General features: G+C 46.5%; 1 protein-coding gene across 3 annotated transcripts in view; it reads right to left on the bottom strand.

Moving 5' to 3' along the window:
• Positions 1-15184, bottom strand: part of LOC129711755 (probable G-protein coupled receptor 153) — a 129510-nt gene that overhangs the window by 59945 nt on the left and 54381 nt on the right. For 2 of the 3 annotated variants that reach the window (XM_055659685.1, XM_055659687.1), the window contains exon 2: positions 5753-6275. In XM_055659685.1, coding sequence (XP_055515660.1) covers positions 5753-6138 — 386 coding nt within the window. In that variant the 5' untranslated portion in view covers positions 6139-6275. Of the gene's footprint in view, positions 1-5752; positions 6276-8706; positions 9251-15184 lie in introns of those variants that run through there. The other variant, XM_055659686.1, reaches the window with a different exon arrangement.

Below are 15184 nucleotides of genomic sequence, written 5' to 3'. Positions count from 1 at the left end.
GACCCACTCAATTCCCCTCAACTAACACTCTCCTCCACCTGTCCTCATCTTTCACAACTTCATTTTGACCTCTCTCTTCAGGTCTCATGAGGTTGCCTTGGTAGGTTTTATAATTTATTGGAAACTTTGCAGCAAATCTTGAAGATTCCCCACACTGGGCCACCAGTAGCCTCATAATCTGATCAATCGACCATCAGAGTGATCCACAGGTATTGGAGCCATCTCTGCTTCTGGCTGATGGAAGAGCACAAGGCTCTGCCACACTTGGCCGCTGATTAAAGTTGGACAACGTTAACTCCTTTTCAATGCTGATCTATTGAACCAGCATAAATGGCTTCTGTATGGGACGGTACACATATTTAGAATCTTAGAGCCATGGAGACTTACAGTGTAGACACAGGCCCTTCGGCCCAACTTGCCCACACTATCCAACAGGTCCCATCTACGTTAGTCCCACCTACCTGCATTTGGCCCATACCACTCTAAACCTGCCCTATCCATGTGCCTGTCTAAATGTTTCTTATAGTTCTTAAAGGTAACGATTTGAGGGATAACAATGATATTTGAGCAAGACTTCATCTGGACGAGAGAACATAATGGTCAATTGAGGTCAGCAATCTGCCAGTGGAACGTAGTTTGGCCGTATACACACTACAGATATTCTTATTCACGAAACAATTGCCTGGTTGCTATGGCAATGGGTTACATCCATCCACAAAACAGCTGCAGTTCGTGGAAGCACAAACAAGTGCTAAAATGGAGGTTGCTCCCCACAGTGAAATTAAATACCATCTTGTTAGGGATTTTTGACAAATAGAATCAACAACTTAGAAAGCGAGTATTGAATAAAGGCCTCTACGACTTTCTCGCTGGAACACAAGATCTACCTGCTTCTCACTGTGGCTTTGCATTGTCCTCTAGCATAGATTGCCAGTCTCGGTGTTATCAAACAGATGATAGTCCCCACACTATCACACACGCAACAGGGCAGCACAGTGGCACAGCGGTAGAGTTGCTGCCTCACAGTGCCAGAGACCCGGGTTTCATCCTGACTACAGGTGCTGCCTGTACGGAGTTTATATGTTCTCCCCATGACCTGTGCGGGTTTTCGCTGGGTGCTCTGGTTTCCTCCCACACTCCAAAGACTCCAAAGGTTTGTAAGGTTAATTGGCTTTGTATATTTGTAAATTGTCCCTAGTGCATGTACGATAGTGCTAGTGTACGGAGATCGCTGGTCGGCATGGACTCGGTAGGCCGAATGGCCTGTTCCTGTGCTGTATCTCTAAACTAAACTAAGCTAAACATAGAACAGCACAGGGACAGGCCCTTTGGCCCACAATGTCTGAACTGAACATTTAGCCTCAGTTCTGCCCCCAAGTCATCATGTTGAACTCACACCTAGAAAAGAACTGGACAAGCTAGATGCAGAAAAAAATGTTCCCAATGTTGGGCGAGTCCAGAACCAGGGGACACAGTCTTAGAATAAAGTGGAGGCCATTTAAGACTGAGGTGAGAAAAAACGTTTTCACACAGAGAGGCATGAATTTGTGGAATTCCCTGGCACAGAGGGCAGTGGAGGCCAAGTCAATGGATGAATTTAAGAGAGAGTTAGATAGAGCTCTAGGGGGTAGTGGAATCAAGAGATATGGGGAGAAGGCAGGCACGGGTTATTGATTGGGGACGATCAGCCATGATCACAATGAATGGCGCTGCTGGCTCGAAGGGCCGAATGCCCTCTCCTGCACCTATTTTCTATGTTTCTACGTTTCTAAATCCAAATAACATCTACGAGGAGTTTATTATTCACTGATATCTGGGTAGAGTGTTCTTGCACAATAAAGCAAGCTGATAGAAATTTTAGTTTCAGACTTGTTATCTTCAGAACCAGTTTCCTATAAGATGGAGGAAAGATTCACAAAGAGTCGGAATTATAACAAGAGATGGTCAGGCTGAGGCTTTTTAATCCCTGGAGTTTGTGGGGTGATCTTCCAGGGGAATATATCATCAGATGCATAAATAAGGTCAGTCTTTTTCCCAGGGGTCGGGAGGCTGCAGATTTAAGATGAAAAGGATCAGAAGGAAGTGCTGCCACAAAAAGGCAGCCAGCGTCATCAAGGAGCCACACCACCCTGGCCATGCTGTCATTTCACTCACGCTACTGAGAAGGTGGTACAGGAGCCTGATAATCGTAACCACCAGGTTCAGGAACAGCTTCTGCCCAACACACATCATGCTCTTGAATACCACAAAAAACAACGAAATTCACGAACTGTCTTGGTCACATTGGGACTGTGGGCATTTGATGCACAAATGTTTTTTTATTATTTATTGAATATGTTTTATGATGTTATCTGTGAGTATTGTGTTTATTGACCTGTTATGTCGCTGTAAGCACAACTTTTATTCTTTCATTTTTGGTATATATGGCAACGTTTTTCACCACAGAGTGTGATGGGGATATGAAATGAACTGCTGGAGGTAGTGGGAGAGATGGGTACAACTACACTGCCTAAAATATACTTGGGATAAGAATGATTTAAGGGCCTGTCCCACTGTACGAGGTAATTCAAGAGCTCTCCCGAATTTTTTTTTAATCAAACTCATGGTAAGTACGTAGAATGTACGTAGCAGCTACGTTGGAGCTCGTGGATGTCTCATAGAGGCTCGTAATGCTAACGGCAGGTACTCGGGAAACACGGTAACTCGTGAAGTTTTTTTCAACAGTGTGAAAAATGTCCACGAGAGCCCCGAGTACCTACGAACAGCTATTAAAGTAATTCTCCGAGTTCGAATCAGGGGAAACTCGGGAGAACTCTCGAATTACCTTGTACAGTGAAACAGGCCCTTTAGAGGGATATGGGTCAGGTGCAGCAAATTATCTACTTCAGGTAGAAAACTTGGTAAATTTGCGGAATTCATTGCCACAGATGGTTGTTGAGGACAAGTCAATGGTTATTTTTAAGACGCAGATTGATAGATTCGTGATTTGTACAGATGTCAGGGGTTATGGAAAGAAGGCAAGAGAATTGGGATGAGAAAGAAAGATAATTCAGGCATGATTGAATGGCGGAGTGGACTTGATGGGTTGAATGGCCTTATTCTGCTCCTAGAACTTATGAATATTTAGGATAGTTTAGGATTAATATTAACAATCCAAGGTTTTAGAAACTTATCTTCCACTCAATAGGGATTCCCACTATTATGTTTCTATGTGGGGAAATATAAAGAATCAATAAACATGTTCTGGTCAAAGATTTTATCTCTTCCACTTGTAAGGAATATATCTTGGGAAATGACACAAATTCAAGATGCTTCTGGCAAGACACATTCCCACCAAACGTTCTTCCACTGAGAAAGCCTCGTATTTGCAAATTAACCCTTGCGACCAACTCAAATTATAAAAACACAGGGCAGCACGGTGGCACAGCGGTAGAGTCGCTGCCTCACAGCGCCAGAGACCCGGGTTCAATCCTGACTACAGATGCTGTTTGTATGGAGTTTGTGCGTTCTCCCCGTGACCTCGTGGGTTTTCTCTGAGATCTTTGGATTCCTCCCACATTCCAAAGACATACAAGTTGGTGTGGTATACGAGTAAATTGTCCCTAGAGTGTGTAGGATAGTATTAATGTGCGGGGATCGCAGGTCAGTACGGACTCGGTGGGTCGAATGGCCTGTTTCTGCGCTGTATCTCTAAACTAAACTAAACTAAATATGACCCGCTCACTCTTAGCTCTTCTACTGTGTTAGCTTTAGTTTGGACTGGTGGAATACATCATGGTGAAGCCTGTGTAGACATTGTCTCAGGTAGCAACGTAGGAACAGGAGTAGTTTGTTCAGCTTCTTATGTACAGAGGAGATTTACTAGAATGTTGCCTGGGTTTCAACAACTAAGTTACAGAGGTAGGTTGAATAAGTTAGGTCTTTATTCTCTGGAGCGCAGAAGGTTAAGGGGGGACCTGATAGAGGTCTTTAAAATGATGAGAGGGATAGACGGAGTTGATGTGGACAAGCTTTTCCCTTTGAGAATAGGGAAGATTCAAACAAGAGGACATGAGTTCAGAATTAAGGGACAGAAGTTTAGGGGTAATATGAGGGGGAACTTCTTTACTCAGAGAGTGCTAGCGGTGTGGAATGAGCTTCCAGTGGAAGTGGTGGAGGCAGGTTCATTGGTATCATTTAAAAATAAATTGGATAGGCATATGGATGAGAAGGGAATGGAGGGTTATGGTATGAGTGCAGGCAGGTGGGACTAAGGGGAAAAATATTTGTTTGGCACGGACTTGTAGAGCCGAGATGGCCTGTTTCCGTGCCGTAATTGTTATATGGTTTATATGGTTTCTTGAACTGGTTCAGCTCATAGGTGGTTGATCTGCAATAATTAAATAAGAATATAAAAATGGCTAGTGCAAAAAATTCAGTGTGAGGTAGTCTTGATGGATTTCAGTTTATAGATACAGCACGGAAACAGTTCCTTTCGGCCCACCAAGTCCGCGCAGCGGTCCCCATACACTAGCACTATCCTACACACTAGAGACAATTTACAATCTTTACCGAAGCCAATTAATCTTCAAACCTGCACATCTTTGGAATGTGGGAGGAAACCGGGGCACCCGGAGAAAACCCACGCGGGTCGCAGGGAGAACGTACAAACTCCGTACATAAAGCTCCCGCCCGTAGTCAAGATCAAACACAGGTCTCTGGCGCTGTGAGGTAGCAACTGTGCCGACCCTAAAGTTGCCCAAGAGATGAAGGGGAATTGTATGTGTGTACCTACAGTAGAAGACACATTCTCCTCACAATTCCCAAACATACATCTGGTCCTGAGCCTCTATCAGCATCTACAAGAGGATGGGTAGCAGATCACTTAGTTAGAGCAGGTTACACAAAAAAGCTGGAGAAACTCAGCGGGTGCAGCAGCATCTATGGAGCGAAGGAAATAGGCAACGTTTCGGGCCGAAACCCTTCTTCAGACCCGAAACGTTGCCTATTTCCTTCGCTCCATAGATGCTGCTGCACCCGCTGAGTTTCTCCAGCTTTTTTGTGTAACCTTCGATTCTCCAGCATCTGCAGTTCCTTCTTAAACACTGAGTTAGAGCATTTCAGTATTTCCCTTAGAACACAAAGTCACTCAGCAGGTCAGGCAGCACCTTTGGAGGATGTGGAATGGTGACATTTCGGATCGGGAGACTTCTTCAGACCTGAAATATTGCTATCCATCCATGAACTTGAACATCCCATCCATCCAGCAATGGCTGCCTCACTAACAGTCTGTCTGTCCCTTTCTTCCCCATATACCTGGATTCCTTTAGCTCAAAGAGCACAATCTAATTATTTCTTGGATACATCCAGTGAATTGGCCTCCACTGCCTTCTGTGGCAGAGATTCACAACTCTCTGGGTGGAAAAGTTTTTCCTCATCTCAGACCTAAATGGCCTACCCCTTAAACTGTCACCCCTGGTTCTGGACTTCCCTAACACCGGGAACATTTTTCCTGCATCTAGCCTGTCCAATCCCTTAAGAAGGTTATGTTTCTATAAGATACCCTCTCATCCTTCTAAATTCCAGTGAATACAAGCCCAGTCGAGCCATTCTTTCATCATATGTCAGTCCCGGGAATGAACCTGGTGAACCTGCGCTGCACTCCCTCAGTTGTCACTCATCGAGGGTTTCACCAGCGTTATGTTAAAGGTACTGAAGCCCTTTGCCACAGTCACTACATGTTGAACTATGTCTTCATCACCCTGTCCCTTACCTGTAGTTGACGGGCCAGCGTACCATCCACATGCGGTGATAGGACAGAGAGGTCACGGAGAAACAAGTCACCAGGGTGAGTGTGTAGAAAGTGGACACAAACACTTTGCACAAGCCCTCGTTCCATTCATAGTCAGAGTGCTGTCTCCGGAGTTGGATGACGGAGTACATGGTAATGGGGATGGCAACGTTGAGGATGTGTGTCCCAGCTAGCGTGCAGATGAGGAACTCCAGCGGCTTCCATTTCTTCTGCTTGGCGCTGACACTCAGGATGCCCCAGGTGTTGGCGAGAAGCGAGACCCCCGAGCAGATGAGCCACGCCACAGCATTGCTGTACAAGCTCTGCTCATCCGTGTTCTCACTCATGGTGGATCGTGGTGCTCCCATCGCATGGGACCCGCGGCAGACTGTGTGCAAATGCACCGGTGACAAGAGGCATCCTAGGACTCAATCCATCGCAGAGACAGGACACTGAATGGGGCCTCCAGCCTCTTCATGCCACGCACGCAGTTCATCACCACCACCTGCACAGTAGTAAATCACAGCATTAATATGTAAAGCAGCATCCTACACACAGCGCATTACTGTGACAGCTTTGTGGTGAATTCATTGCCACCAGTGGAGGCCAAGTCAATGGATATGCCTGAGGCAGAGATAGATAGATTCTTGATTAATATGGGTGTCAGGGGTTATGGGGAGAAGGCAGGAGAATGGGGTTGAGAGGGAAAGATAGATCAGTCATGATTGAATGGTGGAGTAAACATGATAGGCCAAACGGCCTAATTCTGCTCCAAGAATGTATAACCTTATGAGCTTTTGAATGACAGGTTTGAAGCATGACAATACCATTTGCCAATCACCACCCCCCCCCTTCAGCTGTATCCACCTATCACTTGCCAGGATTTATCCCACTTCCACCTTTTCCCCCTCTCCATAATTGGTGTCAAGAAGGGTCCCACCCGAAAAGTTGCCTATCCATGTTCTCCAGAGATGCTGCCTGACCTGCTGAGATACTTCACCACCATGTGTTTTTTTTTTGTAAACCGGCATCTACAATGAGACCACTCCACCACACGACACTCTGACAGCCCATCACCACTCCCCACCCACAAGGCAACACCAAACTCACTCCAACGTCTCTGCTCAAAATCAGCACCACTCCAACTCCCAAACCCTGCCTCACATACAACACAACTACAACCCCCCCCATCTCCACACGCAACACATCACCATCTCCACACGCAACACACCCCCATCTCCACACGCAACACACCCCCATCGCCACACGCAACACCCCCCCCCCTCCACACGCAACACAACACCCCACCACACGCAACACCCCCCCATCTCCACACGCAACACAACCCCATCTCCACACGCAACACACACACCATCTCCACACGCAACACACCCCCATCTCCACATGCAACACACCCCCATCTCCACACGCAACACCCCCCCATCTCCACACGCAACACAACATCTCCACACGCAACACAACACCATCTCCACACGCAACACACCCCCATCTCCACACGCAACACACCCCCATCTCCACACGCAACACAACCCCATCTCCACACGCAACACACCCCCATCTCCACACACAACACACCACCATCTCCACATGCAACACAACACACCCCCATCTCCACACGCAACGCCCTGAAGTCTCAAGTCTCAAGCCCATCAAGTCTGAAGAAGGGTTTTGGCCCGAAACATTGCCTATTTCCTTCGTCCTCCCTCAGCCCTCTGGCTCCTCACCCGCTGAGTTTCTCCAGCACTTTTGTCTCCTTTCGATTTTCCAGCATCTGCAGTTCCTCCTTAAACACTATCAAGCCGCGCTCTAATACCCCAACCCCCCTCCAACTTGACTTCAATGTCCACACGGAACATAATCTGCAATCCCACTTGCACATCCCAACCCCATTGCTATACACGATGCATTCCCAGCTCCCACACACTCCCACCTCATCATAACTCACTGTGCAATCTCAACCCTCTCTTTCACACAGACCATACTCCTCGAGCATGTCCACATATCCCAGGCCTCTTCCATGGGGCAAACAGCACCCCACCCCACAACATGTTGACACCTCCCTCCCCCAACCTACAATAAATCAAGCCCACTCCAACCTCCACAACCCCTCCCACTAATCCCTCCCACACCAACATCCCACACGCCTGGTAAAGAGATAGACCGCTTCTGTGATTTGCACCGTCCCTACCATGAAAGGAACATGACAATGATATGCCAAACCCATCAAGGAGTTTCCCAGCTGATTGCTCTCGTGCTTTACCAGGCGCAAGCCTACCGAAGACAAGCCATGAGCGCTGGGATTCAGCGATCACTCCCTGCAGAGGAGGTGACCTGGGAGTCCACGTACACCGAGACACGGGTCTAGACACGCACGTTGCAAGTCTGGGTCAGACACGGGTCTAGCCACACACGCTGCAGCTCTGCGTCAGACACGGGTCTAGCCACACACGCTGCAGCTCTGCGTCAGACGCGGGTCTAGACACACACGCTGCAGGTCTGGGTCAGACGTGGGTCTAGACACACACGCTGCAGGTCTGGGTCAGACGCGGGTCTAGCCACACACGCTGCAGCTCTGCGTCAGACGCGGGTCTAGACACACACGCTGCAGGTCTGGGTCAGACGCGGGTCTAGACACACACGCTGCAGGTCTGGGTCAGGGACGGCCCGAGATGGAGGCCAGGAAGTCAGTCTCCGCATCACATACCTGCTTCCGTCAGTAAATACTTTCATCCTCTTCACCTCCCTGAACTGGGGAGGGAAGAAACACATTGTGTCGTCGATGATCTCTACAAGAGACACTGACTGGTTGGCTGCAGAGAGCTGAGCTGCGCAGCCTCTGGCCCATCCGTATATGAAAGGGTGGCCAAGGAGACATTCAATGCAGCAACCAGCCCCGCCGTCACAAAATCTCTTACCTTTCACGCTGCCAAATGCCTGGTAAAGCTCTCAGGCGCAGAGTCTCACTCAATCTCCAACAGTTTGTGGAAAAGATGAAACATTAATGCAAGCTGGTCCCTGCAGCGAGCGTTTCCATGGTCACGTATGTGCTAAGGGTTATGCAAAACAAAGGAATATAATCCATTCCTCTTCCCTCATTCCCATCTTTACCTCTATTTTTATCCAGCCTTCCTCAATCCCACAGTCCCAGTGTTTCATAACTTAGATATTTAGTAAAGGCCTGCGCACTCGAAAGTGGATGAATTAATCACAGATCAGTCAATCTAATTAACATTGCATTATCCTTCATCACGTACTCTCGTTCCTAAAGAACATTTCATAATCTGAGGAAAGACATTGTTGCCATAGAGGGAGTACAGAGAAGGTTCACCAGACTGATTCCTGGGATGTCAGGACTTTCATATGAAGAAAGACTGGATAGACTCGGCTATTACTCGCTAGAATTTAGAAGATTGAGGGGGGATCTTATAGAAACTTACAAGATTCTTAAGAGGTTGGACAGGCTAGATGCAGGAAGATTTTTCCCGATGTTGGGGAAGTCCAGAACGAGGGGTCACAGTTTAAGGATAAGGGGGAAGTCTTTTAGGACCGAGATGAGAAAAATAATTTTTACACAGAGAGTGGTGAATCTGTGGAATTCTCTGCCACAGAAGGTAGTTGAGGCCAGTTAATTGGCTATATTTAAGAGGGAGTTAGATGTGGCCCTTGTGGCTAAAGGGATCAGGGGGTATGGAGAGAAGGCAGGTACAGGATACTTAGTTGGATGATCAGCCATGATCATATTGAATGGAGGTGCAGGCTCGAAGGGCCGAATGGCCTACTCCTGCACCTATTTTCTATGTTTGTTTGTTTACCTGACGGCCATCTTGCTGATCTGGGAGACCAACACGTTTCTGCTAGATACGTTTTATTATTAGTGCTTAATGTTTTATGTGTCGTTCCTATGTATCCTATGTCTTATGTATGTCATGTTGTCACTTACGGGTAGAGCACCAAGGCAAATTCCTTGTATGTGAATAATTGGCCAAAAAACGTATTCATTCATCATTCATTAAAAAACGAAACAGCTTGCAAAGTAGAAAGAAAGTTTGAAACAGAAATATGGCCCATCTTTTGGCCTCCATGTTCAACAATCCACCCCCCTCCTTTCACCTACGACATTGGAACAGATTTGATACATCACGTGAGTTTGGGCAACACTACTAACCATCAGCAATTAGACACTAACATCTCACTAACATACTACACATAGCACCCCAGGAGGGGAATCTTTATGTTAGACTTTAGACATAAAGTGCAGAAACAGGTCCTAGGCCCACCGTGTTCGCACAGACCAGTGGTCACCTCATACAGCAGCACTTTCCTACACACTAGGGACAATTTACAATTTTACCAAAGCCAATGAGCCTATAAACCTGTATGTTTTTGGAAAGTGGGAGGAAACCGGAGCACCCGGAGAAAACCCACAGGGATGATGTACAAACTCTATACAGACAGCACTCATGGTCGGGATTGAAGCCGTGTCTCTGGCGCTATAAGGCAGCAACTCTACCGCTGCGCCACTGCGGAATCAGAATAATTAGAGAATCTAGTGTTGATTATCATTGTGTAGATACTGGAGCGAGGGCGTTTGAGCTGATTGGATAACGACTGACAAGCAAGCAACTAGGTGTTAGTGCTCTCCTAGGATTGGTCAAGCTGAGTGACCAAAGGGCAGGAGACCCTGGGGTTGGTGGAAGAACCGAGCTGGTTGTAGATCATGTGATGGAGGTTTTAGTTTCGTCTTGTTAGAGATACAGCTTGGAATCAGGCCCTTCAGCCCACCAAGTTCATGCTGGCCATTGATCACTCATTCATATTAGTTTTTTGTTAGCTCACTTACTTATCCACCCCAACACACTAGGTACAATTTACAGAGGCCAATTAACCTACAAACTCACACGTCTTTGGGATGTGGGATGAAACCGGAGTACCCACATATATTTCCTTTCCTTGTGAGGAAGATCCTTCCTTCCAATTAGAAATGATCCTCACCAGCTCAATCCACACACTCACTCATACCGATGCCACAAAGAACCATCAGAGTGGTGGTGTTCATGAGGTCATAAGTTCTAGAGCAGAATTACGCCATTCGGCCCATCAAGTCTAATCCGCCACTCAATCATGGCTGATCTATCTTTCCATCTCAACCCCATAACCCGGCAACCAAGATAGACACAAAATGCTGGAGTTACTCAGCGGGACAGGCAGTATCTCCGGAGAGGAAGAATGGGTAACGTTTCAGGTCAAGACCCTTCTTCAGTCTGCAGCATTTTGTGTCTATCTTCATTGTAAACCAGCATGCGTGGTTCCTTCCTACACACCCCCCGACACCCGTACTAATCAAAAATCTCTCAAACTGCCTTAAAAATATCCAATGACTTGGCATCCACAGCTGTCTGTGACTATGAATTCCACAGATTCACCACCCTCTGACTAAAGAAACTCCTCCTCATCTCCTTCCTAACGGCACATCCTTTTATTGCTGCAGTCTGCCGAGAATTACTCTCAGCCAGTTTGTGGGCTGGTCACTGACAGCAGTGTGGAGAAGTCATCAATCATTTAAGGCCAAGGATTCTGATCAATCTGACATCTCACGTGATGGATCATGACTCACACAGGGCCAGTTGACAAGAATAGAAAGGAACAAAGCAGTAATAACTTCATCTAACCAAGGACGTTGGATTAATTATAGCACTTTAATGACAGTAATATTAGATTTTAAATAAGAAATTGATGAAACGGGGCATAGAAACATAGACATACAAAATAGGTGCAGGAGTAGGCCATTCGGCCCTTCGAGCCTGTACCGCCTTTCAATATGATCATGGCTGATCATCCAACTCAGTATACTGTACCTGCCTTCTCTCCATACCCCCTGATCCCTTTAGCCACAAGGGCCACTTCTAACTCCCTCTTAAATATAGCCAATGAACTGGCCTCAATTACCTTCTACGGGAGAGAATTCCAGGGATTCACCTCTCTCCGTGTGAAAAAAGTTTTCCTCATCTCGGTCCTAAAAGATTTCCCCCTTATCCTTAAACTGTGACCCCTTGTTCTGGACTTCCCCAACATCGGGAACAATCTTCCTGCATCTAGCCTGTCCAACCCCTTAAGAATTTTGTACGTTTCTATAAGATCCCCCCTCAATCTCAGGTGTGGTCTCACCAAGACCCTGTACAACTGCAGTAGAACCTCCCTGCTCCTATACTCAAATCCTTTTGCTATGAATGCTAACATACCATTCACCTTCTTCACTGCCTGCTGTACCTGCATGCCTACTTTTAATGACTGGTGTACCATGACACCCAGGTCTCGTTGCATCTCCCCCTTTCCTAATCGGCCACCATTCAAATAATAATCTACTTTCCTGTTTTTGCCACCAAAGTGGATAACCTCACATTTATCCACATTATACTGCATCTGCCATGCATTTGCCCACTCACCCAGCCTATCCAAGTCACCTTGCAGCCTCCTAGCATCCTCCTCACAGCTAACACTGCTCCCCAGCTTCGTGTCATCCGCAAACTTGGAGATGTTGCATTCAATTCCCTCGTCCAAATCATTAATATATATCGTAAATAGCTGGGGTCCCAGAGCTGAGCCTTGCGGTACCCCACTAGTCACTGCCTGCCATTGTGAAAAGGACCCGTTTACTCCTACTCTTTGCTTCCTGTCTGCCAGCCAGTTCTCTATCCACATCAATACTGAACCCCCAATGCCGTGTACTTTAAGTTTGTATACTAATCTCTTACGTGGGACCTTGTCAAAAGCCTTCCGAAAGTCCAGATATATCACATCCACTGGTTCTCCCTTATCCACTCTACTAGTTACATCCTCGAAAAATTCTACAAGATTCGTCAGACATGATTTACCCTTCATAAATCCATGCTGACATTGTCCAATGATTTCACCACTTTCCAAATGTGCTGCTATCCCATCTTTAATAACTGATTCTAGCAGTTTCCCCACTACCGACGTTAGACTAACTGGTCTGTAATTCCCGGATTTCTCTCTCCCTCCCTTTTTAAAAAGTGGTGTTACATTAGCTACCCTCCAATCCTCAGGAACTACTCCAGAAACTAAAGAGTTTTGAAAAATTATCACTAATGCATCCACTATTTCTGGGCTACTTCCTTAAGTACTATGGGATGCAGCCTATCTGGCCCTGGGGATTTATCGGCCTTTAATCCATTCAATTTACCTAACACCACTTCCCGGCTAACCTGGATTTCACTCAGTTCCTCCATCTCATTTGACCCCCGGTCCCCTGCTATTTCCGGCAGATTATTTATGTCTTCCTTAGTGAAGACAGAACCAAAGTAGTTATTCAATTGGTCTGCCATGTCCTTGTTCCCCATGACCAATTCACCCATTACTGACTGCAAGGGACCTTAACTAATCTTTTTCTCTTCACATATCTATAAAAGCTTTTGCAGTCAGTTTTTATGTTCACTGCCAGTTTTCTTTCATAATCTATTTTCCCTTTCCTAATTAAGTCCTTTGTCCCCCTCTGCTGGTCTCTGAATTTCCCCCAGTCCTCTGGTAGGCTGCTTTTTCTGGCTAATTTATACGCTTCATCTTTTGTTTTGATACTATCCCTGATTTCCCTTGTTATCCATGGATGCATTACCTTCCCTGATTTATTTTTTTGCCAAACTGGGATGAACAATTGTTGTAGTTCATCCATGCAGTCTTTAAATGCCTTCCATTGCATATCCACCGTCAACCCATTAAGAATAAATCGCCAGTCTATCTTGGCCAATTCACGTCGCATACCCTCAAAGTTACCTTTCTTTAAGTTCAGGACCCTTGTTTCTGAATTATCGATGTCACTCTCCATCCTAATGAAGAACCCAACCATATTATGGTCACTCTTGCCCAAGGGGTCATGCACAACAAGACGGCTAACTAACCCTTCCTCATTACTCAATACCCAGTCTAGAATAGCCTGCTCTCTTGTTGGTTCCTCCACATGTTGGTTTAGAAAACTATCCTTCATACATTCCAAGAAATCTTCTTCCTCAGCACCCTTGCCAATTTGATTCATCCAATCTATATTTGTAGATTGAAGTCACCCATTATAACTGTTTTACCTTTGTTGCACGCATTTCTAATTTCCTGTTTGATGCCATCCCCAACTCCACTAGTACTGTTAGGTGGCATGTACACAACTCCCACTAGCGTTTTCTGCCCCTTGGTGTTTCGCAGCTCTACCCATATCGATTCCACATCCTAAAAGCTAATGTCCTTCCTTTCTATTGCGTTACTCTGCTCTCTAACCAGCAACGCTACCCCACCTCCTTTCCCTTTCTGTCTATCCCTCCTGAATATTGAATATCCCTGGATGTTCAGCTCCCAGCCTTGGTCACCCTGGAGCCATGTCTCCGTGATCCCAACTATATCATAGTCATTAATAGCTATCTGCACATTCAACTCATCCACCTTATTACGAATGCTCCTTGCATTGAGACACAAAGCCTTCGGGCTTGTTTTTACAACACTCTTACCCATTATACTATTATGCTGAAAAGTGGCCCTTTTTGATTTTTGCCCTGGATTTGCCGGCCTGCCACTTTTACTTTTCACCTTGCTACCTATTGCTTCTACCCTCATTTTACACCCCTCTGTCTCTACGCTCACACATTTAAGAAACCCTTTCCCTTTAACTCCATCCTCCACTATACCAATCGACACCCCACCCCCCTTATTCAGTTTTAAACCACCCGTGTAGCAGTGGCAAACCTGCCTGCCAGAATGCTGGTCCCACACCTGTTAATATGCAATCCGTCCCTTTTGTACAGTTCCCCCTTACCCCAAAACAGATCCAATAATAAAACATATAATCGGAATAAAATAAATAATAAAGACATCACCAAAACACAAATTAAAAACAGAATTCAATCCAAAGACAAAAAATCAAAAACACAATGTGAAGAGAGAGCAGCGGCAGCTAAAGTGCGCCAGCGTCCACTCTCCGTTCCGACAGCCATCTTGGACACAGACTAACATGTTTACTTACACACAAAAGAAATCATCCCCTTACAATGCTTACCACTGTGGGGGAAGGCACAATGTCCAATCCCCATCCCCAGTTCACCCAAAGTCAGGCCTATTGAGGCCACCGCTATTGCCTCTACGGAGGTCCGATGTTCCTGGCCGTTCTGGCCGGGTGGTGTTGCCCAGGGTCGGGAGAGTCCTCTCAGCGGCTGAGCCACCTGGAACAGCCGCTTCCTGACTGGGGACCGCAGCTTCCGAAGCCGACAAGGCCGCGCCGGTTTGGAGCTCCCCAGCTCCCGATGTTAGAGTCAGCGCCGCCCATTCCGCAGACCCGTAGCCCGGAGGTGTTGATCTCGGCGGTCACAGCTCACCGGAGCTCCAGCGCATCGATCCAGC

Source organism: Leucoraja erinacea, chromosome 30 (assembly GCF_028641065.1).
Source record: "Leucoraja erinacea ecotype New England chromosome 30, Leri_hhj_1, whole genome shotgun sequence".
In the NCBI taxonomy this organism is placed as follows: Eukaryota; Metazoa; Chordata; class Chondrichthyes; order Rajiformes; family Rajidae; genus Leucoraja; species Leucoraja erinaceus.
The sequence above is the reverse complement of the archived record's forward strand: the minus strand, read 5'-3'. Positions and strand labels throughout refer to the sequence as shown.